The sequence below is a fragment of the Rhinichthys klamathensis genome, unplaced genomic scaffold (genome assembly GCF_029890125.1).
Source record: "Rhinichthys klamathensis goyatoka isolate OS25496 unplaced genomic scaffold, OSU_Roscu_1.1 h1tg000121l_1, whole genome shotgun sequence".
Lineage (NCBI taxonomy): Eukaryota > Metazoa > Chordata > Actinopteri > Cypriniformes > Leuciscidae > Rhinichthys > Rhinichthys klamathensis.
Genome location: NW_026606658.1, coordinates 4,855,001 through 4,878,540, shown reverse-complemented (window position 1 = coordinate 4,878,540; position 23,540 = coordinate 4,855,001). Strand labels below are relative to the sequence as shown.

At 37.8% G+C, this 23,540-nt stretch overlaps 1 protein-coding gene across 1 annotated transcript in view; it reads right to left on the bottom strand.

Moving 5' to 3' along the window:
• Positions 1 to 9,194: 9,194 nt before the first annotated feature.
• glud1b (glutamate dehydrogenase 1b) overlaps positions 9,195 to 23,540 on the bottom strand; it is a 17,238-nt gene continuing 2,892 nt past the window's right edge. Inside the window, exons 2-13 of the mRNA XM_056255624.1 lie at positions 20,708 to 20,788; positions 20,494 to 20,549; positions 19,896 to 19,959; positions 18,946 to 19,040; positions 15,258 to 15,437; positions 13,200 to 13,337; positions 12,955 to 13,092; positions 12,782 to 12,862; positions 12,574 to 12,697; positions 11,031 to 11,122; positions 10,528 to 10,590; positions 9,195 to 10,175 (exon numbers count right to left, since the gene is read on the bottom strand). Of these exons, the coding sequence (XP_056111599.1) occupies positions 10,056 to 10,175; positions 10,528 to 10,590; positions 11,031 to 11,122; positions 12,574 to 12,697; positions 12,782 to 12,862; positions 12,955 to 13,092; positions 13,200 to 13,337; positions 15,258 to 15,437; positions 18,946 to 19,040; positions 19,896 to 19,959; positions 20,494 to 20,549; positions 20,708 to 20,788 (1,232 nt within the window). The 3' untranslated portion in view covers positions 9,195 to 10,055. The remainder of the gene's footprint in view (positions 10,176 to 10,527; positions 10,591 to 11,030; positions 11,123 to 12,573; positions 12,698 to 12,781; positions 12,863 to 12,954; positions 13,093 to 13,199; positions 13,338 to 15,257; positions 15,438 to 18,945; positions 19,041 to 19,895; positions 19,960 to 20,493; positions 20,550 to 20,707; positions 20,789 to 23,540) is intronic.

Genomic DNA, 23,540 nt, shown 5'->3' with positions numbered 1-23,540 from the left:
TTTACACACTTCTTCTGGAGGTGCAGCAGGGACATGAATAGTTAACTGTTACCGATTCTTTTTTCAGGAGCAGCTTCTTAGCAAAACCAGCTTTATATTGATCCTCGTTTATAAAGCAATCGGGTGAGAAATGATTTGCGCAAACATGAAAGCATTGACGTTGATCGTAGGGAATATTCCCTTTGAAATCAAAACTCAGCCACTGTGTCTTCAGCGGTTCGGATTTAGGAACATCAAAATGACTGCTGTGTTCGTTTTTACACCCAAGAACAGAACACCACAATCGCTTAGACGCCATTCTGCTCCAGCGTATCAACAATGGCGGACTATGATGTCAGCTCGCTCAGGGCGGGTCTGTGTTGAAACGCTGCTGTCAATCAACAATCGTGGGAGGGACGTCCGACCGTGTGACGTCACATGGTCGAACGGCTCAATTTGAGACGGGAAAAAAACCATAGACTGTAAAAAAATATGAAGAGCGTTTTTGAAGCCTAAAGTGGGCGGGCCCGGCCGTCGCCAAAAATAAATAAAAATAAAATAAAATTGGCAAAGAGGCGGGACGTGGGTGGAGCTGAGGTGCTAATGCTATATGCTACTGGCCTCGCGCTAAAGTGACAGCTGATTGTAGTAGTAAAGCCAATAGTTAGAGTTCATGTTTTTGCCCTTCGAAATGCTATAATAGTTAAAAGACGTAATTAAAAGTGAGACTGTGTATCGTGATGCATTATTATTCTGCTAGTTAAAAAATGTATTATCATGCAGTAACTTACAATATTGCTCTGAGCTTGTGCGTGTGACAGTGATTCATACGCATACATGTCAGTCAGCATGGTATCGCACCGCACGTCAAGTTCGTAAAGAGCTTTATTCAGTCCATTTTAAAATCTGATTTTGGCCGCCTCTCAATTTCTCAAATTAAACTAAAGATATTACCTAAGAAGTTCAAGTAAATGCACTAGAAATCCACGCTCATTCAAGGGTGTGTAACTATTGCATGGACGGAGAGAAAGCACTGTCACTTGCAGGATTTGGTGTTTTTTTATTTAACACTAACAGTTAAATAAGCATATCTGTTCCGTGAGAGCAACAGCACCGCATAACGACTGTGGTCTCTATATCTATAGACGTTTTTAAATCTAAACTCCAAAAAGCAACGAACTTGTCAGACATCCATTAGTGCATGCAAGGAAATACAACTGGTTGTTCTCTCCATACTCGACAACGACGGAATCCAACGGCGTGGGCGAAGGTATAATGCGTGTATTAAATTGTATGAAATAATCCCGAAAAAAGCACAAACACTGCAGAGATGGCAAGTACAGTGCTGGAATTAGCTGAGGGTGACGTTAACAGATGGCAGACAAACGGCTCGCAGTGACAGCAGCCGCAATCCACCTGTCACTCAAGTGGCCACGCCCTTAATTATTCAGAACTTTAAGGCTTAATATAATTTAAACGGATGAGTTGTAAAAAAAAGTCACCCCCCTCACAGTTGTCATGAAGGGCAAAATTAGCTATATAGACCAAAAAAACTTTTTGCCACCAGGCTGTAAACGTTTTTTTCTGCTGTAAAGTTGGGCATTTTAACATGGGGGAGATACAGATTTGACTCACTTTTGCTATCAGCCTCAAGCGGCCAGTCGATGAATTGCAGTTTAATTCACTTCCATGTTGGTTTCAAGAGAGAGACAGGGAGGTTGCCGCTTGGGGAAAACATATAAGGAGATTAAAAAAAAAACTGGATGGATTTTTATCATTATATGATGGTTGTGTACAGGCACTGCCAACACACATTTCAGTACAATCAACTTGAAAAAGTGCATGTACCATTATATGACCCCTTTAAAGGGATACTCCACCCAAAAATGAAAATTCTGTCATCATTTACTCACCCTCAAGTTGTTCCAAACCTGTATAAATTTCTTTGTTCTGCTGAACACAAAGGGAAGATATTTGGAAGAATGTTTGTAACCAAGTAGATCTTGCCCCCCATTGACTACCATAGTAGGGGAAAAAAAATCTATGGTAATCAATGGGGGGCGAGATCTGCTTACAAACATTCTTCGAAATATCTCCCTTTGTGTTCAGCAGAACAAAGGAATGTAGCCTACAGGTTTGGAACAACTTGAACTATCCCTTTAAGGGATGTAGAATGTTCATGCAGAATAAGTCATGTGCTTTAAGTACTAATAATAAACAGCCAATATCCTAGTAAAATGCATGCTAATAAGCAACTAGTTAATAGTGAGAATTGGACCCTAAACTGAAGTGTTACCATAAACTACAGATTCTGCATGCATGATAAAGAGTTGTAGTGCATATATTCGGACACCATACTACATTTATAGGATATTTTTATGTACCACTGCCCTGCTAAAATAACATATTCGCACTTTTTGCACATATTTATCTATATTTATATATTGCACAAGATAACATAACTAAATTTGTACACATACTTTTCAAAGGTTTATACGTTATTGCTTTATATTGTGTCGCTTCCTCAGCCATCAATGATTGTTTGCCATCTATCATGACAATGGTGTTTAAATCTCTCAATCGCATCAAGAACACTGCTACTGACCATTCAGAATCAAATATTCCAGAGCGATGTGCACTATGTACATTATACAACATATTTTATTGCATACTGTTTTGGCCATCTCGTAGTGCTTATACTCACAAAAAGGAAAATGAAAACTCTTTTATTCCTATTTTTGTTCATCGCAACAAACCTTACACTGTTCAGCTCACTTTGTGTACTTGTAGGCCTTTTTGTTTAAATGTTCTACACACTAAACGCCCTCTAGCATTTTCATTTGTTGGAACAAAGAGCATGTTATGAGATGTTGTTGTTAAATTCACATGGAAATTGTGAGGTTAGTAGCGTTGTTAATTGTATTTACTACCAACGCTGCTGGTCACCATCAATGGAGGGTACAGAGGAGACTAGCAAAGATGAAAAAGTGTGTACTAGCTTGTTTCGGAATCTAAATATAATTTACAGATAAATATTTTTGATCACAATAGACAAAATAGAGCCAGGCTGTATTTGGGTAGCCTGGCTCCGCCCTCCTACGTACTTCCACTCAATTTCCATTTTCCTTCAGTACTATGTCTGGGTTTGTGGTGTATTCTTTGGTTTTCTCCGGTCAATTTTTTACCGGTCCAATCAGCGAACAGAGGGAGTGGCTGAGAACGATCACGTTGATGTCGTGCGCTAGTTTGAGTCGTCATACGTCACGACCAAACGTTAGCGATTGGTTATGGCAGATCCAATAGTTTTAAACTTCAACAGAGTAGGCAACCCGCCTACAAGGAAGTTAACGCTTGTCAATGGAGCGAGGCCAGACCAAGGGGGTAATCCACCAGCCGGAAACTGGGGGCCGCCATTGGCTATCAAGCCTTCACCTGCTGTTAGCATTCCATTGACTCCCATTCGTTTTGGCGTCACTTTGACAGCGAATAACTTTACATTTGAGGGGTTTAAAGCCTCCATTTGTCCATTGTTTATTTCTAAAGAAACACGACAATGTATAAAAGGCTCCATTACCTTGTATCTTACGTTATGGCCCCGTAGAAGCAGTTTTTGTAAAAATAGGCTAATGATTGCGTCATAACACGTGACTCTCTCCCACAGTAGAGAAATTACCGTATAGACAGAAGTAGAAGCTCGCGCGCAATCGGGGGGACGTGGAGGCATAAAGTCAAGGGAGAAGCCCATAGAGAGTCATAAAGTTGCTCCTGCTGCTAAGCTCATGGACAGCTCCTACTCGCACTCTCCGGCTCGGCAAGATTCGGAAGGGAATGATTCAGATTCCTCTTGGCACAGCTACTAGAAGACTTACAACTGTCAAACAGGTTGCTCACGTCACATCTACGTTGTCAAGCTCAGTTTGAGCCTGCGCAGTGCGCTTGGCAATCAGGGAGTGAGTGCTTCTAATGCCGAGTTCAGACTGCACGATTATCAAAATAATCGGATCACTGTTGTTTTCACACTGCATGACTATCTGGGGTAACGTTCAGTTGCTGCTGTGTTCACACTGCACGATGGATCGGCGACAGGAGGTTTCACACTGCATGACTTTACAAAAGAAAGAATCGCCAACGACAACTTCTGCCTGGTCCGCAAACTACGTTTCACAACCAAACAAACGCGAAAAGTGATAGGAAATAACGGAAGATCACGCGTACGTGAGACCGGAGTTCTCGCGCGACACTGAATTTGTTATTAAAAATGATAGCCTACAAATTGTCTGTGCACGGATTTGTAGCGAAAATGAAAAAATAAATAAATAATCAGTTTATGCAGGAAATGGTTGGGAAGACGAGGGGAGCAAGGACTGTGTTTTGCAAAGAGAGTTGGGGGTAAATAAATAATTTTGCAAATGTCCTGCTGTTGCTGCTGGTCATGCAAATGTTTGTTTCTGTGACTGTTTGATATAATTGTAAATATAGGCCTATCTATTAAAATACTGATATTCTGGTCTAGCTATAACTCCTCCCCGAACAGCCTGCTGTCCTGTATCTTGCTTTCTCGTTGGCTGTCGGTCATCGCCGATGTAGTTTTCAGTCAGAACACATTCACACAGCAGGATTGTGAATCGCCGACAGGTCCAGATATTTAGCATGCCAAATATCTCACGGGCCTCGGCGACTCGTCGGCGATTCTCTCAGATCGCGTCTTTGCTCATTCACACTGTGTGATTGTCACTCGCGTGAACGAGCACCGATTTGCCTGTGATTTCGGGCATTTGTCGGCGATTTCTCAAAACCTGTCGGCGAGCCAAAATCGGGGCTAAAATCGTGCAGTCTGAACTCGGCATAATTGACTTCACTTTTCTCCGTTGAAGTCTATGGGGTCGCTGTGTCCATTTCTTTTACTATCTATGGGCCAGACTCTCTGTACAAATGAAATGCACGAGAGTCTGGTGGGACCAGGCTAGTATTTGGGGGCGAACATGATGAATTATTGTCTATCCTATTGTTTCCCTCATCATGATTCATGCCAGTGGAATTTGGGGATGAAGGGTAATGAACTGCACAGAAAGATTTTTATTAGCTAGCGCTGCAGGATTAAGATCTGAACTGCTATTTAACAAACAAAAGTCAAGCCAAAATACATTCATACAGACCACAGTAATTATCCACCACTCCTTCACGACATCACGCTTTAGGGATCCATCAGTACACACCCAGTACGCAGAGCAAACTACTGGTTAGTGAGTCTGTTTAGTGAAAACATTTGTCGAATAGAGCAATAACACTGCTGCTGTAAACATGTATGGAAAAAAATTCTGCTTTGAAGAAACTATAACATAATAATACAAAATAAATAAATGAGAGGCAGGTTGGCCTATATTAATCTTAAGTTGTTTCAAACCTGTGTGTTTCTTTCTTCTGTTGAACAAAAAAAAACCTGTGTTTCTTTCTTCTGTTGAACACAAAAGATGATATTTTAAATAATGCTGGCAATCAAACGGTTGACAGTAGTCAATGGGTGCCAAAAATATCTTCTTTTGTGTTCACAGAAAGAAAAAAGGTTTGGAACAACTTGAGGTGAGTAATGATAAAATTTTAATTTTTGGATGAACTATAGGCTACCTTTAATTATTTTTTATTTCATTGCATGTCGCTATGAACAAAAAGTGTCGTTTTTTTTTCCGACAACTAACATGGTAATACTATGAATTCCTCTGAACTTCACCCATTGACTTCTTTGTGCCAAAGTTCAGATTTCTGCAGGTACTTCAGAGTCTGAAGTATACCTGCAGAAATCTGAACTTTGGCACAAAGTTCACGTGGCCAATATCACTAATTTGCTTATTTGAGAAACGAGTAATGATCTTGAATATTTCTAATTCATTTAGTAAATGTTATACTGCTTTAAAAAATGTTTTTTTGTTTTTTTCAAAATCCCAAATCTCTCCTTAATTTAAATTTGAAATCCTACATTTTTATTGTGGTCACCAGTGTGGCTTTTCATGTTAGAAGTTAGTGCAAAGCATATGAAAAAAATACCAATAGTCCTCCAACCAAAGTAGTTAAATTGTTTAAATTCACCCGTATTTTCCTAGATTTTAATATTGTAATATTGCTCTCCTTTAAATTTAACTTTTGAATCCAAGATTTTCAGTGTGGTCTCAGACTATTGGACCCCATAGAGGTTTTTTTTTTCCTTTGCACCTGAATTTCAACAAATCCAGCAAACATAAAAACATTCTTTAGTATCAAAATGCATAATACAGAAAAAGACATTAGGATCACAAATGATTCCAGATGCTGTAAATCTAAAAAACCAAACCAATCATCGTAAAACCACCAACAGCTTGGCATCTTGTCTCATAATAAATTCTTCAACTGCATCCTTCATGAGTCACGCAACCCTGTATTCTCTAACAACAGTGAAAGCTTGTATTTCCAGTACTTCAATAGTAATGTGTCCGATGCCATGCCCTGAATACAGTACAAACACTATTGGCCCTGAGGGGGTTACTGTTGAAGTTGAATGGCTTGTTCAAGCAATTAAATGGGTTGATGAAAACACTCTCCCCAGCTCTGAATGCTCCTTTAATGTTGAAATGGAGTGACAGAGATAAAGAATGCTATGAGTTTGAGTGGGTGTTCCTCATCCAATGCTTTGGGGTGTGTGCATGGGTTAAACACAACAGCCTATAAGTACGCATGTCTCTGATGCACACGCACAGTTCCTGACTGACAAACAAGAAACATGGACAAGAATGTGGACAAGATAATCGACAAGGCTGGTAAGTCAGAAACATATTGTATAATCTTTTTGTTCATTGGAAGGTTACATTAACTTGAAATTGATGTCTGAAAACCAATGTAAGTTAGTTCCAACTTCCAGGAAGTGGCGCATGCTAGTAATTTCTGTAATTTACAGATAAACTTATACCTAGCATGTACAGACAAGATTATTAACTCGTGTAAAATGTTTTATTAGCTGGGGTGGCCAAGGAGAAAGTTGGAGGATTGATCGGAGGAGACAAGAAAAAGGCAGGAGGTGCAAAAGACCAGAAAGGGGAAGGTGATAATATTTTGCTTTTCTTTTGAAAGGAGGCTATTGGGAAGATAATCTTAAACTCTTCCACTATCATATTCATCCAGTTTAAATCTCTCTGATCAATACATTCTGTCTGCGTAGGCATCGGCGATATGTTGAGTGGCGCGGTCGGCAAAGCTGCAACAGACGCTGCAGGCAATAAGGCATCCGAGCAGGCGTTGGCCTTTGGGAAGGGCCTGATCAAGTGAACCTGAATACTTTAAACATGAACTTTTACTATCTCACTCATCGCTGAATGCCAACTGGACCCCCTATCCATCTGCAATTATACTCTAACTTTCAGCATTGAATAATATGTGTCTCCAGGAGTTGTACAAATTGTCATCTAGAAACGATGCCTGAAGCAGATAACGTCTGTTTTGCAGTACCTTTTTGAGCTCTGTAACTTGAAAAAATGTATAAAAAAAATAACTTTTAGAAATAAAATATGGAATCATGGAATATTTAGACAATGGCAATAAAATTAACAGGACGCTTGATGAAAAGAAATAATTAAAGAGCAATTGCTCAGTTAGTGATTGAGTTTGAACAGGTTTAAGTTTGTTTATATATTTTAACCATCTTTTGAAATGTTTAACGTGATTTCTGTAATTTTGTCAAACTGGATGTCATGTTTTAAAATGAGAGAAACATCACGGAATCAATAAAATCCATTGCTGACACTCACTGATGTTTGTTCTGTTGTTTTCCCTCCAAAATGATGTCACTTCCTGGAGGGCATCAAGGAAGTGTTATTAAAGGACAACTCCGGTGCAAAATGAACCTTTGGTCTAATAACACATTGGTAGCCTACCTAGTCGAGTTTTATCTCTAAAAACTGTTTAGCGTATAACGCTAGTATATGGGCATAGAGTAATGAAAATTACTCTATTTCTAGCGAAATAAAAATCGCTAGTTAATACCACTAACAAGGCTCAAAATAGCCCCACACTAACACGGTAACATAATGAGGGTCCCTAGATGAAAACCGAAGCATTGAGAACTTTGTAAGTGTACAGACAGTTTAATAAAAAAATATATTTTATAAAGACAGTCCACTTCGCGTATACAGGCAGGAGCCGTCTTAGGAAAACAGTCTCGACTAGTCAAACCATGAACGCCGTGTCAAGTGAGCTGAACTGTGACTTGTAATCTCAAATGGTCCGTAGAGATCCATCCGTGTTAGATATCCATTTCACTAAATTAGCGAAATGGATATCTAACACGGATGGATCTCTACCTTTCGCAATAATATAAAACTCTCCTGATATGAGAGTAACAATTACAGAAGAATAAAATAAAGCTAATTTTGTTACCTTTTGGAGTTTGGAAGGGTTCAGTTTGAGCAGATGTTTTATACCATCATCACTGTCATAGTCAGAGCTCATTTCCCAAAACATTCTGAAAACTTAGCTATCATTTTCAACATCTTCAAAATAAATATTTTGAGCGCTGACAGCTTCTTTACTAATGCACCATCAAGTGACAGTGACACTAATATTTGACTGCGTTCAGTATTTGCTCTGCAGTAAATCGCTGAACCATTTCAAAGTTTTGCTGATGAATCTGATACTTCCTATTCTTTTGTTTCCGGCCTTCAGTGACTGAGTGAAACGTCACTTCATCATATCACATTGCCACCTTGTGGAATAAAGGTGAATTGCACTTATTCAGTCATAAAAGATTGAATTATTGTTGTGAAGAAAAAATATACTTACACTGTTACACACCTCGGCAATACAATATAAACTCTTATAACTTTATTATATAATATAATATATATATATATTATTTGTTTAATGAATGAGGAGGAGGGTATGTAAATGACGTCCCGGGTCACCAAAGACCCGAGGTATGCGTTTAAGGGTTAAAATGCACCTGTTTTTCTCAAGTGAAATATTGCCATAACACTGCTGAACGTATATCCACAAAGGTTTGTCCATTTCCTTTAATAGAAACTTAACAATATCTATTGAAATTGTTATGAAATATTTTAATTAATATCTCATAATTATGATTTATAATGGGAATGTGACTTATTAACTACATGGTAAGAATTCATTCATGTAGAAATGAAGGAATGTCAGTATTATGGTGACACTGAGAAATGGATACAAATTACAACAGAAAATATATGATAGTTTGTTTTATTCTCAACAAAAAAAAAGCAATATAAATTTCCAAAACATAGTTCCAGATATGGGTGCAGATAAGCTTGGTGAGCAACTTCCTGCTCTCCTTTAAGCGCAAGTGCCCCAGGCCCTCTAGGTTTAACATTAGCCGCATGCTAACAACTATCTGATCTCTAAAAGTTATGGGGAATGAACTGCCTCGGATACAAAAAACATTGTTAGCTAGCGTAGAACTCCATTACATCTCTAGGCCAAAACGGCTGGGTATCCCTTTGTGTGATATTACATGTAAATTCATTGCATGAATTATAGTGACAAAGAAAATAATTTCTCTGAGTATAAAACTCTCGCTCACAGGTGTAAGGCATCTTTAACACTCTTCTTCTACTGGAGCAATAACCACGTACAACATGACAGAGAACAAAAACACACCATGTTGAATTGATATTTTAGAGAGGAAGCCAGGGCCAATATGACAAATCAACAGACATTTAAAATCAGCTGCATTTGAAGAGGATCACGTTAGTTTACCACAGATCAATACAAAAAAACAGGGACAAAATAAACAAGTTACAACAAGAAACACTTGAGAAACCTGATTATTGGTGCCAGTTTGTTTTGAGACCACATCATATACAGCAAAGCAGTGAAACTTGCAGCCTCAGAACAGAATAAACCACTTTATAGCTCTCAAACTCATGAAGACGGAGATTTTGAGATATGACAGTGTGATGGTGTTATAATAGAGGAGATGGGGGTTAGGCTGAAGTAAATTCTCATATGTTAAAAGGGTTGTGGAGGGGGAAATCGAGAGGTTTATGGATGTTTGTCTTCTTTTTGCAAAGGGAATTGTGTGTCATTTATGTAAAGGTCAGGCCAGCCTCATTGTACACCTTGAAGACCTTCTCGATGGCATTGACGTAAGCTGCCGTCCTCAAATCCAAGCCCAGGTTGTACTTATTTGCCGTGCGCATAATTTGCTGCAAAGGAAAATATTACTTCATGAATACAGGTTTGACTACATGAATGCACATTTACAAAGCAGAAAGAGCATCAATAAACATTAACAACATCTGTGCAATGGGCGAGGTGACTTTCTTTGCATGGGGATCATATCGCACAATACTAAAATGGGCCTGAAGCGAGGGCTGAACATTACAATGATCTTTTGACCGTTTCATGGCAACACAACGCTGTTATAAATCAGCTGAGGGGGAGTAAAGGGTGGTTCCTGCTCTACCTGTTGTTGTTTTACAGGCAGTATAACCGAGTCGCTCAATGGGCGTCAGCTTCAGCATGTATAATGATCTTCACGACATAAAAATAACTTACCCTGGCCGACCTCTCCATGGTGTAGGCAAGACCAGAGTGCACAATGTCCTTCTCAGAGGCTCCCTGTGTCAAACACAAACACATCACATCACTGCACAAACTTGACATGAGGGTTAAGAATCGCGGGTCCTAAACAGAACTCTAAGGCTTTGTTCACAAGTCAATATTGTACATAAATCAATTCAATTTGTTTTTGTTTGTTTTTTCAGACAGTGAAGTCAATATCTGGTATAATTTAAATCAGCTACCGTAGTGATTGTGTGTGTGTGTGTGTGTGTATACATATACATACACACTTTTTAATCTTTTGTTTTGTTTTTGCTGCTACCACTACAATTCACTAAATGGATTCGAAATGGTTATGCTAATTAATAAAAGATAAATAAATAAATAAATAATCAATAACTAAATTGAATAGAAGAATAAAATAAAATAAATAAGAGATGATGTATAAAAAAAACATGCACACAAGGCAAAGAATGTAAATCTTTATGGACACTCACAGCTACGCGGGCCTGGAAATCAGCAGTAGGGACAATTGGGATGGGGCCGCCCTGCTTTCCAAACTTCCTTTCAAGACTCTCTTGCACAGACACTGGAAGAAAGAACAAAAAAAAAAATCAAAGGTTGATCAATTCCCTTCAGCAGAGTGATAGTGACAATTTGCACCCTTAAATTGTGCTTTTGATCAAATATCAATTACTAAGCATACATTTGAAAAAATTTACATTTAAAAATGGATTATTTTAAAGTTGACTTTTGTGCTACACTGATTTTTCCTAAAAAGGACCACAAATCAAGCCACATTTATTTATGATAATTTACTTATATCTTTATTTAATTATAATTTATTTATGAAATCAGTACCATCACACCATAATGTTAGCCAACTTCAGTCACACTGACACATTTCTTCAAAAGCAAACAATTCACAAATCTGACTCAGAGCCAAGAACTAGAGATCCTCGGAACTTGAGTGTATGCGTGACTGATGGTGCGAAAAGTAAGTTAATGATAAGGTAATGCTGAACTTTAGGATTGATTATTGTGAATGAAAATCATATGCATGTCAGGACTGTCAGTTGTTTGTGAACTAAATCTGCTGTAAAAGGACGAGCTGTATAAGCTCACTGTAATGCTTGAATGTGGACGTCGTATCACAGTCTCAACGGGGTTATGTAAAAAAAAAACGAAACGAAACAAAAGAACACAAGTTAATCCCCATGCATCTCCCCCACGGCTGTAGCGGTTTCAAATTATATAAAAAATTGCCCTATGTGATGCCTGTTTTTATATTGTTTGTCAACTATATTTAAATACTATATGTTATATATGTATATATATAAAAAAAAAATCCCCTCTTGTTCGCACACATGAAGTATCAGTAACCTAAATGGATATTTGGTAATACAATAAAATGTTACTTAATCTTATTTGCAGATCAATACATGTCATTTATCAACATCCACAAATCTTTCTTACTGACTAGTGCTGGCTACTTGATAATTCAATATAATTCATGATGTCAGACCCGGGTATTTTAAGCAGTAGGATTATATAAAATATATAATATTAAATGATTAAATATCAATCAGTACTTTTTACTTTTAATACTTAAGTACATTAAAAAAAAATCAAGAGCGTCTGTACTTTTGCTGAAAATAAGTACTTAATACTTTTATTAATTTTATGAGTGCATCTCTACTTTTACTCAATTTGTGTACTTCGTCCACCACTGGACACATAGACCAGTACATATAGAACACAATAGCAGGTCTGTCTGCATGCCAAGAAAAAGTGCCTAAAGGGAGGGAGTGATACAATGAAAGGGAATCACGAGGGAAAAACAAGAACATGACCAATAGTGTTGCGGTGAACATTCTGAAGAGATCAAGATACATGTTGGCAGAAATAGCTTTGAATACTGTCTCGGATGCATTCATGATGCAAGTTCAGCGCCACCTCTATTGATTCACGCTGCTACTCTTTGAGTGACGGAAGCCGATAGGACGCTGTAGTGCTGTTGGAGGAAGTTTAAACACATACTCAGCAGGTGGTAGTTGGAGTCCCTCTCGTACTTGAAGGTCAGGCGACCATAGCTGACATGGTTCAGGTTTTTCAGCCACTCAAAGTAGGAGACCGTGACACCTCCAGCGTTCAGGTACATGTCCTGCACATCAAGAAATAATTTATTCCTATTTCCATTTTCCTGAAGCACGTCAAAATTTTAGAGGATATACCAATGTTCTCTTACTGGAATGACCATGATGTTCCTCTCTACGAAAATCTTGTCAGCATCTGGTGTAGTAGGACCATTAGCACCCTCAGCAATAATCTGAATTCATGAAAATATGACAATTATATGTTCAGCATGGGTGAAGGGCATTTAAACATAAGTTCAACTGGATGATGCTGTTGATGTCAGACCTTAGCTTTGATATTGTGAGCGTTCTTCCTGGTCAGCTGTTTCTCTCCAGCTGCTGGGATGAGGATATCACACTGAGCTTCCAGAATGTTTCCCTCATACGGCTGAGAGTTGGGGAAGCCCACAATGGTACCATGTTGCTAAAGAAAAAGCACATACACATTCAAAAACCAGTTCAAGTACAGAAGGAAGGGCAAATTCTCACTAGAGTTTCAGAAAAGCGATTGTAAAAGGACCCTTAACTGACCAGTTTGTATTCCTCCAGCTCTTTGGGGTCCATGCCGTTGGGGTTCCAGATGCTGCCGTCGATCTCAGCAATTCCCACACATTTGGCACCATAACGGTGAAGGTAACGCATGGAATGCAGACCCACATTACCGAAACCCTGCATGACAGGATAAGAAACTAGGTGAACTTGTGATGAAAACACAATCCTAAGTTTTTCTGTGTGTGGAAGTGGCGCCCCCATGTGGTTTGATTTAGCACAGACTAGCTCTAGCATTGGCTGTAAATAGAGTGGTGCAGGGATGACGTCAAAACCCGGAAGACTAATTCGCCACTGGTTCACTCATGATTTTCCTATGGGGTTTTATAATGGGGTTTTTCAATTGATGAGTAAAATAAGGTCTGTGGTGAACTTAATACTTGAACGTTTTGCTATACGACGTAAACTAAACACACCCATACTGAAAACACAAACTGTGAAGCTGTTTTTAATAATCTTAAAAAACACACGTATGTTTCTAATAAGTAACTAGATAAGGTGTGTGTAATTTACAGTGTAGAACAAAACATTTATGTTTACAGAAGACCTTATTTTACTCAAATTTATAAAACACCGTAGGAACATCTCAAGGGAACCGGTGGCGAATTAGTCTTCTGGGTTTTGCCGTCATCCCTGCACCACTCTATTGGTGGTTCTCAACCAGAAGGCCTAAAAGATGACTAAAAAAAAAGTATTTAAATTAATAAATTATTATTAATATTTTAAAATAAACTCAAATCTAAATTAAAATGCTGAAAAACGTGTAAAACTAAGATTTATTATTTAATATTATATTATAGTAAAAACGAATAAACATGCAGCTTTGTCATAATTACAGCAGAAATACTTGAATATCTGTGAGCTTTTGAATATTTTGCAGAACCACTTGTTCCAAATGTTTGTCTTAGCAAGATTTTCACCACATTAAAGGGTATTTCTGGCAAGTTGTCATGTGCATGTTGAAAGGGGAAATGCATATGGCTGCTCACACTACAAAAGGACAAACAGGAAGCAGTCATTTCAACTCAGTGCAACAGCATTATGTAATCAACTCCACTCCCGAGGCTTTGTTTCATACTAATGACTAGGCTATCTCTTCTCTGCACTGCTCTAAATCCATAACACGTGACAGCATCTTCTCGTCTTTCCTACACATGCCAGTAAATCTTTAAAAAGAAAAAATGTAATTTCGTGAGACTAATCCCAGAGCAACAGCTGATGAGAATCCCCTCCCCCTGCAGTCTGGGCTCCACGGATTGATTTTAGGAGTTTCCATCACATTGTGGTTAAGATTAAACAATTCATCAGAACCAAAGACTGCGACAAAACCACTTTCGGCTTTATTTGTAAGACTAAATCTTAATCCTATAGAATAAACCTGCAGGTTCATAGTAAAGTCGACAGATTTCACAGCTGTAAAGGAGAGCAGTGATTTTCTGTGAGATTCTTACGGCACATGACTTCAAAAGGAACTGAGATGTACTATATGCTGACATATGACTGACTCTTCCCTTTTTGTGACACCAAACCTGATATTTAGTCAGCATATAAGGCGGTTATTTCAGCCCAAAATGAAAATTCTGTAACCATTTTCTCACCCTTGTGTTGTTCCAAAACTGGAATAGCTTTCTTACGTGCTACACAAATGTAGAAGGCTCGTATAAATGTTAACAACGCTTTTTCCATAAAATGAAAACATATTTGGACCAGTGGCAGTCATGTTCCAGAAATAACAAAAAGTAGTCCATATGACTTGTGCACATTTTTAAAAGGCTTCTGAAGTCATAGGATAGCTTTATGTAACAAACATTTTATGTGACATCAACCTTTTCTTTTCCGGAGCCTGACAGTTCCTGGTCACAATAAGCTTTCACTGTATAAAAATGTATTTGATAGAGCTTTTACTTGTATCACTCCACCATTGAAGTATTATTGTATAGAAAAACTATAGACTAACTATTAAAATATAGTAGGAAAACTAGTTAAAGTTAAGTTGAAACTGCCAGTTTAACTTCTTCAAATGGTCCTCTATGCACGTACCTGAATGATGAAGGTTTTGTCAGCAAATCCAGGGGTCAGGCCCAGTTTGCTCATGTAAGAGGCTTCATTGATGAAGTTCTCAATGCCATGGAAGACTCCACGACCAGTGGCTGAGATTCTGCCATGGATGCCACCCTGGCTAATAGGTTTACCCGTCACACAGGCGTGGGCATTGATATCCTACAGAAACAGAATTAGGCAAAATTATTAGTGTATTATGCTTTCTACCACAGCTACACACATTTCAAGACACATTTTTATATATATAATTTATTTCAGTTAGTCACCAAGGCAACATTTCTCACTTTATGTACTGTAATAATCGAACTAAAACTGAAAAAGTAAAAAAAAATTGTTTTAAAGTAACAAAAAAATGAAAATGTCAAAAACACAACAAAATTACTAAAACTAGCTAAAATTAAAAATAAAACTCTTTCAAAATATTTGGTCATTCAAGTCCACTAAACAATACTATTTTCTGGTAACATTAAAAAAAAAAAAAAAAAACACACACATTCAGTACCATGTACCAGTACACATTCATAACAGTTTATAACGTATACATCAATGCGGAACCATTAATGGAACTGAATGTAATGTAAAACATTCATTACCAGTATTTTTTTTTTTTTTTTTATGAAACCAGTTGGGAATAAACAAAAAAAAGAAAAGAAAAAAAAAAGTTCTTGGTTCTCAACTCAACACTTCAACCAACAGTGGTTGTCTGTTCCTTATCTAAAAACACAAGCACCAGACAGGGCTGTTCAGTGGGTAGGACGAGGACGACGTGATACACCGACAACTAGAGTTCTTGCATCGATGTGAAGGGGTCACATACTGTTGTAAGGGTCCGTGAGAGGGGTCGCACACCAAACGCAGCTTGCAAGCTTCCCCAAGGGCAGCTATTGTAGCCCTATTTGTCATTGAACGAGGAAACGGCAACGATATAGAAGACCTGTGTTCTACTCACAGATGACGCACAACGGCGAGTGGACCAGGGCAGAGGTTACTGCTGGGGACGGACAACAACCTAAATACCCTCCAAACAAGTGTACACACATTAAAAAAAATATTTGCTATCATATGCACCATCAAACATCATAGAGACAAAGGAGATATCAAAGCATCTCATTACTGCTGAACATTCCATCAAGATGATTCGCATGTCTGAGTCAAAGCTTATTCAACGTTTCTCTCGACTGCCACGGTGCACAAATCTGCTGAGCTGAGACTGCAGTATTATGAGGAATGAGGAAAAAAAAGATCGGGTAGAGAAAGCTCTGGCTTCGTGTGGATGTGGCCTTAGTGAAGATCAATTATTGCCCTTTATAAACTCAACAATACTCCTGTCCACTGATACCATCAATCATTTACTGTTCCCTTGCAGACAGAGTTTCCCTTGTGTTTGAAACACATCAGCTTTGGACAAAGCAGCAATCATTTTAGCGAGACCATTTTTAATTAGTCAGTAGTAATGGTTCATATGGGATATTTCATTGTTCATGCTCATTTCCCCCATTTTTACATTTTAGACCAGTGTTGTTAGGACATTTCAGGACACTGTTTTAAACTAAAAACAGAAAACGTTTTGTTTTGGCCGTTCATTTAAGCGACAACAGTGTTTTGGGGTCCTGAAAATTAAATTATTTAAATTTTTTAAAAAGTGTTTCAAAGTGCAAGTTGACAATACAGTTATCATCTCTGTGTAAACTACAAAAACGTGAATTTGTGCAAACGGTGACGTCATGCGCATGCATACAACGTATTCAGTCCATAGACTGTAAAAATAGACGGACAGCACATCTCTGCTTCCTTCCACTGTAGAAAAATGAAGCCAAAAATATCCCAGTATTGGTCGTTGCCGATTACGACATTTGGAGCCAGAGTCTGCGCAGACTCAAATCGCATGCACAGCTGTCAATCATGATGTTACACCCCTTTTTATAGCATCAAATAACTAACTAAAACCAAGCTTAATGGAAAAACAAACGCCTGCACATACATCTGCGTGATAAGAACTACCTAAAATCAAATGACAGAATCAATCTTTGGGGAAGAAAATATATTTGAAGTGTAATTGGATTTATTAGTTTGGCTCAGTCCCATTGGATTACATGGAGAGGGCGGGGTTTATGACCTATACTGCAGCCAGCCGCCAGGGGGCGATTGAAATGCTTTGGGTTCACTTTTCAGGACTTGTTTTCAGGACTTTCATGCATGGCCAATCATGAATAAAACCAAAATTTAGAAATGTTGCCTTGGCAACAAACAGAAATAAATCAAAATTAAAGCTAAATAGAAATAAAAAAAACTAGTAAAAACGACAAACTTAAATTAAAATGAAAACTGAAAATATAAAATAAAAGCTCATTTGAAATAAATACTATAATGGTATATAAATTATACTAAAATAAAAGAGATTGATGTATTTTTGTCATCTAATGCTCACTTAAAAGTGAATCTTTAAACATGCCATTTAAGAACACTGTACAAAGTAATCTTTAGAAAATCTCAAAATGAATATTCATTTTTCATACTATACATTAATACCTAAATAGACGTATACGTGTAGCATTTAAAACAACTGATTTTAATCTTTAGTCTTTTATTTTATTTATTTTATTGTATATATATTTTTAATAAAAAAAATTATGCCACTTGTTTCTTATGAGCCATAATGTGGAAATAACTATTGGTCAATTTTATTATAACAATTTTATTAAAACGGATTTTATTAAGATATAGACAGGGTCTCAAATATTTGTCTGTGCTTGTAGCACATCAAATATTAAGGCTACAGAAAATGTAATGTTACATAAAATGCTGTATTCTTAAGTCAAGTTGTTTCTAGGGTGCCATTGTGCTTGGATGTGACTGGACTCTTGCCTTCTTCAGCCTGACTTGGCAAAAAAATTGCATCCAAACACCCTTTCCATGTCTTTTCAGGATTTGTAAAGCTGGATATTGTTTAACATAGTCATTACCCTCCCATTTAAAAGTATTTAAAAAAAGAACAAGACGTGACCATTCTTTTGTTGCCATAGTGATAGTGCTAGCACTGCATTAGGGGATGACGTAACTATAAGAGCCCTCTAGGAGAAATAACCCTGACCACAAGCACCATAGCAAATACAGAGACAAACAGACTGAAAGAAAATCTGTACGATGTGGCCATTTCATGGTAATCTACAGCCTCTTTCTGCTTCAGGCATCTTCATACTCCAACTGAACAAGCTGTCATCCAGAATCATATCACAAGAAGGAAAAACACTCAAAATATGCACATATATAACAAGAAAGCAAACTGGTTGCTATTGTCCGTCCAAATAAAGCTGCGACTTATCCATTTATTAGGGCACAAAGATAAACATTGCACAGGCTGTCATATAGATAGCATAACACTATCAAAAACAGACAAACAAAGGGTGTAAGGTTCCTGATAAAGCTACGAAAAGATGAAAGATTCACTTCTTATATAGAAGATCTCTGCGCCAGTCTGCGGAGTATCGTTTTTGTATTTATTGCTCAAATACCCATTATGGGATATGCTTTTTAACCATTCACTTTTGTTTAAAGAGGCTAGGCATTAATCTACAGGTGATAGCAAGGTAAAAACCTCAGAGTTTTATGTGTATATGGCATGATTAATAATTTAATAAGGTGTTAGAAGATATGGACAGTTGCTTACAGTGTGGGCAATAGTGTTAGCATAGGTGTCAGCGATCCAGGACATCTCCCTCTCACCGGTGCTCATGTCAGGGGCGGGTACGTCAATGCCAGGTCCTGAATGGAAAGAATAAGGAAGGAAGAGATTGTCAGCTTTTGCGCCAGCTATCATGAACCATGCTAAATGTACTTAAATATGAAACTTGATTGTTTGCACATCTCAGGGAAAAATCTTTTAGGATGCAATGCAACAAATGATCTGAGTAGGCAGCTTGTGTTGTTTTATTGGAGAGCTGGAGTTTCAGTTCCCGGTCTGATGTTGTGAGAGCGTACCGCCCTTCCCCCCACAACAGCGCCAGTTGCTTTGGCCAGGGAAAACAGGAAGGCATCCAGAAAAATAGCTACGCGAACAACCTAACACCCGGAATACATTTCCAAAAACAGCTCCAGAGGGGGCAGGGAAGCACACAGCGGGGCTTATTTTTGACAGCACCATGGTACTGAAGCTCTTCCGGGTTAAAATCTTCCTGATATCTCCAGATTTATTGCAAAGCAGTGATATCACAAAAGGTATGATTGTCACAAACACATACACTGTGTTATAATTCAGTTTAGTGAGAATGCATCTGCTAAGACCATAAACAGAACTATATTTTAAGTGTTGTACTGTTATATTTATAACAATAATAATATTTAAACTACCATTCAAAAGTTTGGGGTCTGTATTTAATAAAAAAATGTTTTTAAAAGAAGTTTGTGTGCACCAACGCTGGATGTGCATCAATTTACAGTAAAAAGTAAGATTTTACAATATGCAATATTGTAATACAATTAAAATAATTACACTTACTCCAGTCTTCAGTCACATGATCCTTTGGAAATCATTCTAATATGCTGATTTGGTGCTCAAGAAACATTTCTTATTACTATCAATGTTAAAAACAGTTGTGCTGCCTAATGAATCAAACTCACCAATGAATCCCTTTTTGGCCAGCTCAATAGTGAATCTTCTTGTGATTTTCTCCAACTCATTATCCTGAACAGCACAAAACAAAAAATCTAAATGTAAATCAAAAAGTGCTTCTCTCCATCAATCATGTAATGCTATTTTTTTACCCTCTCTTATAACAGCCATAAAAGCAAAAACTGAAACGACACATTTCAAGCGAAAGGTGTTAAAATCGGTCAACTGATTGATCAAACGAATGAACAAAATGAAAAAATGAAAAAAATAAGCAGTATCATAGCAAGTTCACCTATGGAAATAAGTAGTAACAGGGTAAAAGGAAACACTTTCACTCACTTTAGCAGTAAGGTTAAGATAGAAAATAAACAGAGCAACAAAGAGAAGATCTAGATATGTACGTTTAAACATCTTTATATTGTGGACTCCATTATTCAAGACTTCATCCAATCAGGGAACAAGGCCCATTTAAAAGAAAAAGGAGGACTGATGGTATGAAATGTGTTTCCACTTAATCAAGCACATGAAAAAGGCAAACACAGCCCACAGACACGATAAAGAGTTATTTTTAGTGCTCAGAGTCTATACATGTGTGTTGGTACTTACAGAGTAATTCCTGGGGTTGATTTTCACTCCAGCTTTTGCTCCGCCAAATGGCACATCTAGAAGAAGATAAATTATATGTGTAACCTATGAGTCTTTAGATTTTCTGAACAAATATAACAATCTATTTGAGTGTACAAATAGCACAATTCAGCAATATACCAAGTGGAAAATTCACCCAAAGATGTTGAGGGAAAGCAAACCCTGCCAAGCTTACCAACAACAGCACACTTGTATGTCATCAAAGAGGCCAAAGCTTTAACCTCATCCACGGACACATCCATGCTGTATCGGATACCTGAAAAAGAAAAGTAAAAGAACCCATGAAACTGGACTTAATCACAGCCATTACAAAGAGTCAATTAGTTACTAAAGCCTTGGCAGATATTTCCTCTACCGACTAATGAGGATCAAACACCAAGAACACACACAATGGGCTTAAACAAACAGACACTCTGTAGCTATACAGACTCTTGGCTGGTGTTGCTAGCTGTGTCTTCATGCTGAATTGACTGAAGATAAACAGAACAGAATACGACAAGATGTCGTCAGACTTAATGAACGACTTTGCGTATAATTAGACAAGAAAACATGAGTAAGACGTTACATTTCAATTTCAAACAATGCAGTTTAGAAATAAACCAAGCTTAGACCGTTTTGAGACTTTTACGTGGATTCACCAGTTCATGTTTAAGGACACAGGTCACCTTTTCCAGCTATGCAGCTAAAACTCCAGCTCAACGTCTGTGCTCTGGTCACGCTCCATTAGGACAGGTGCTACCATCACTTCCTTCTAGAGACTCTGGTGCCTTATGTTGGTTTCCTAAATCTAGCAACAGCACATGCGTGACCTCAGAGGACACAGAGACTGTCTTTAATAAAGCATACTGCTACACATTCATATGCTATTTTAAATGACAAACCATGTGTCATATCTCGTAACAATGAATATATAAATTTGTTATAGTTGAACAGCAATGAATCTATCAGGTTTGCAAGTAGATTTTCATTATCACTTGTAAGGACACATTTAAATGCGCGATCACATTTAGTGTTGCACGGAAATCCAGTCATTCCTATATGAATGCGTGCAATCAGGAGTTTAACATGAGGGCAAAAAAAGTTCCTAGCGCACATTACACTCATTTTCAAGTTGTTCACGTGAATTCACCGCGCTGACATGCAGAAAGCTGCTTGGTTTGAAAGTGACATGACAATGGACCCGTTTTTGCTTGCAAAATTTCACTGAAATTTAGCTAGTGACCACACTTTAATAATGCACATTATGCAAGATTAAAAATACACTATAAAAATGAACAAAATATATATATATAAAAAAAAACAACAACACTAGGATTCCATTAGACCATTACATTTCCATTCATTCATGATTGCGGGATAAGGATTGCATGAATATTCACTACAAAAATAATACAATGAAATAATAATTTTAGAATTAACATTTCCAGGTTGTACAGAAGGACAGTACAAACTATCTAAATATACACCAGATAAAAGGAAACATGGAACATAACACATGGAAGTACATGATGTTCTGTCTGACCTGGAGAAGTAAAGGGTATCTGAATGTCATGTGTCCTGGGGGAGAGTCGTGTGTGTGTGTGTGTGTGTGTGTGTGTGTGTGTGTGTGTGTGTGTGTGTGTGTGTGTGTGTGTGTGTGTGTGTGTGTGTGTGTGTGTGTGTGTGTGGAGGCTGTACTACATCATGAATCTTGATGGATTGTGTGAAAGAGTGTGTGTCTCTTGCACACACTGCCACATACCCTGCGGCAAACGTATCAATTCCTTTTACGATTAACATAAATGACACTGACATTCGGCAAAAGCAGTAAAAAAACGAGACTGGGAATAATTGAATGGTATTTAATGACTGATTTGGTCACAATGTTTCTGTAAATGCAGATGAGGATGCCTGGCCCAAACGAGCCAAATTATGTGCTCTAATGTTTAATCGTATTTAATTTCATACTAGTGAGAAACCTGCCAACATACAGGCTATTAGATATGGAACTAAACCACTGAACATGATGTTTTATTGCTGAAAAAAAATCTAAAAGAAAATCAGCCGCTCTAGGCGTCGTTTTGTCTGCATCTAAAAGCTCACCTGCTGAACAGATGTGTTTTTTTCCAGCTACACACAGAGGGGAGGGGAAATGGTGTGAGAGAGCTGGCAGGGGCTCTTCAATGGAGGAATGACTCAGCACTGATCACCTACTGCATCCAACGGATGAGAAAAAACAAACACAGCAAACCTTTCCAGCATCTCCTTCAACTCCACTTATCAAGCCAAATGTGCTTTATCATAACCAGGATGTGCACTTTCTGCACAAGTGTGACTCACGGCATCCTTTTTTTCCCCATTACACTGCATATAAAGGATATGCGACCAAAACGTTTCTGCTGATCTAGTGATTCTGACATTCACGTGCACGACTTTGGCTGATGAAACTAATGTTGAAATGCACAGAGCCATTAGCTGACTGTGTGTTCTGGCTGAATTGCTCTTGTACTTTGTAATGTGTACCTAATCTTGTCTATTACATACAGATAATGTCAATCGCAGCACTTTTGTCAGTGATTTGAGCCAACAAGATCAAGAGTCTGAATCACATGAATGATTAAAAGTGCTGCAACTGATGTCAAACATTTTGATAACTTACGAACATTTGCACATTTTAACTACAAACCACCGGAAAATACAAAATGATTGACAAGCAGCGAGTGTTTCTGATTGGCTGGTTCAGATTCATCCAAGGTGCTCCACTTTGTGTATGCCAAGCTTTAAATGGGGAAACTTTCACTAAATGCAACATATGTAATATGTAGGAATATTTTATGCATGACATTAAAAAATGTAATACATTTGTTAGACGGCATTGGTTTGTGAAGAGATAATGATCCATCAAAAAAGGTTGTTGTGCAGAGATGATTATTAGCACTGGTCTTATCAGAATCACAGTGATGGTGTTCATTAAAATCACGATGGAATGAGATATACATATATGGTTTTATATGCATTGTTTGTTGTTT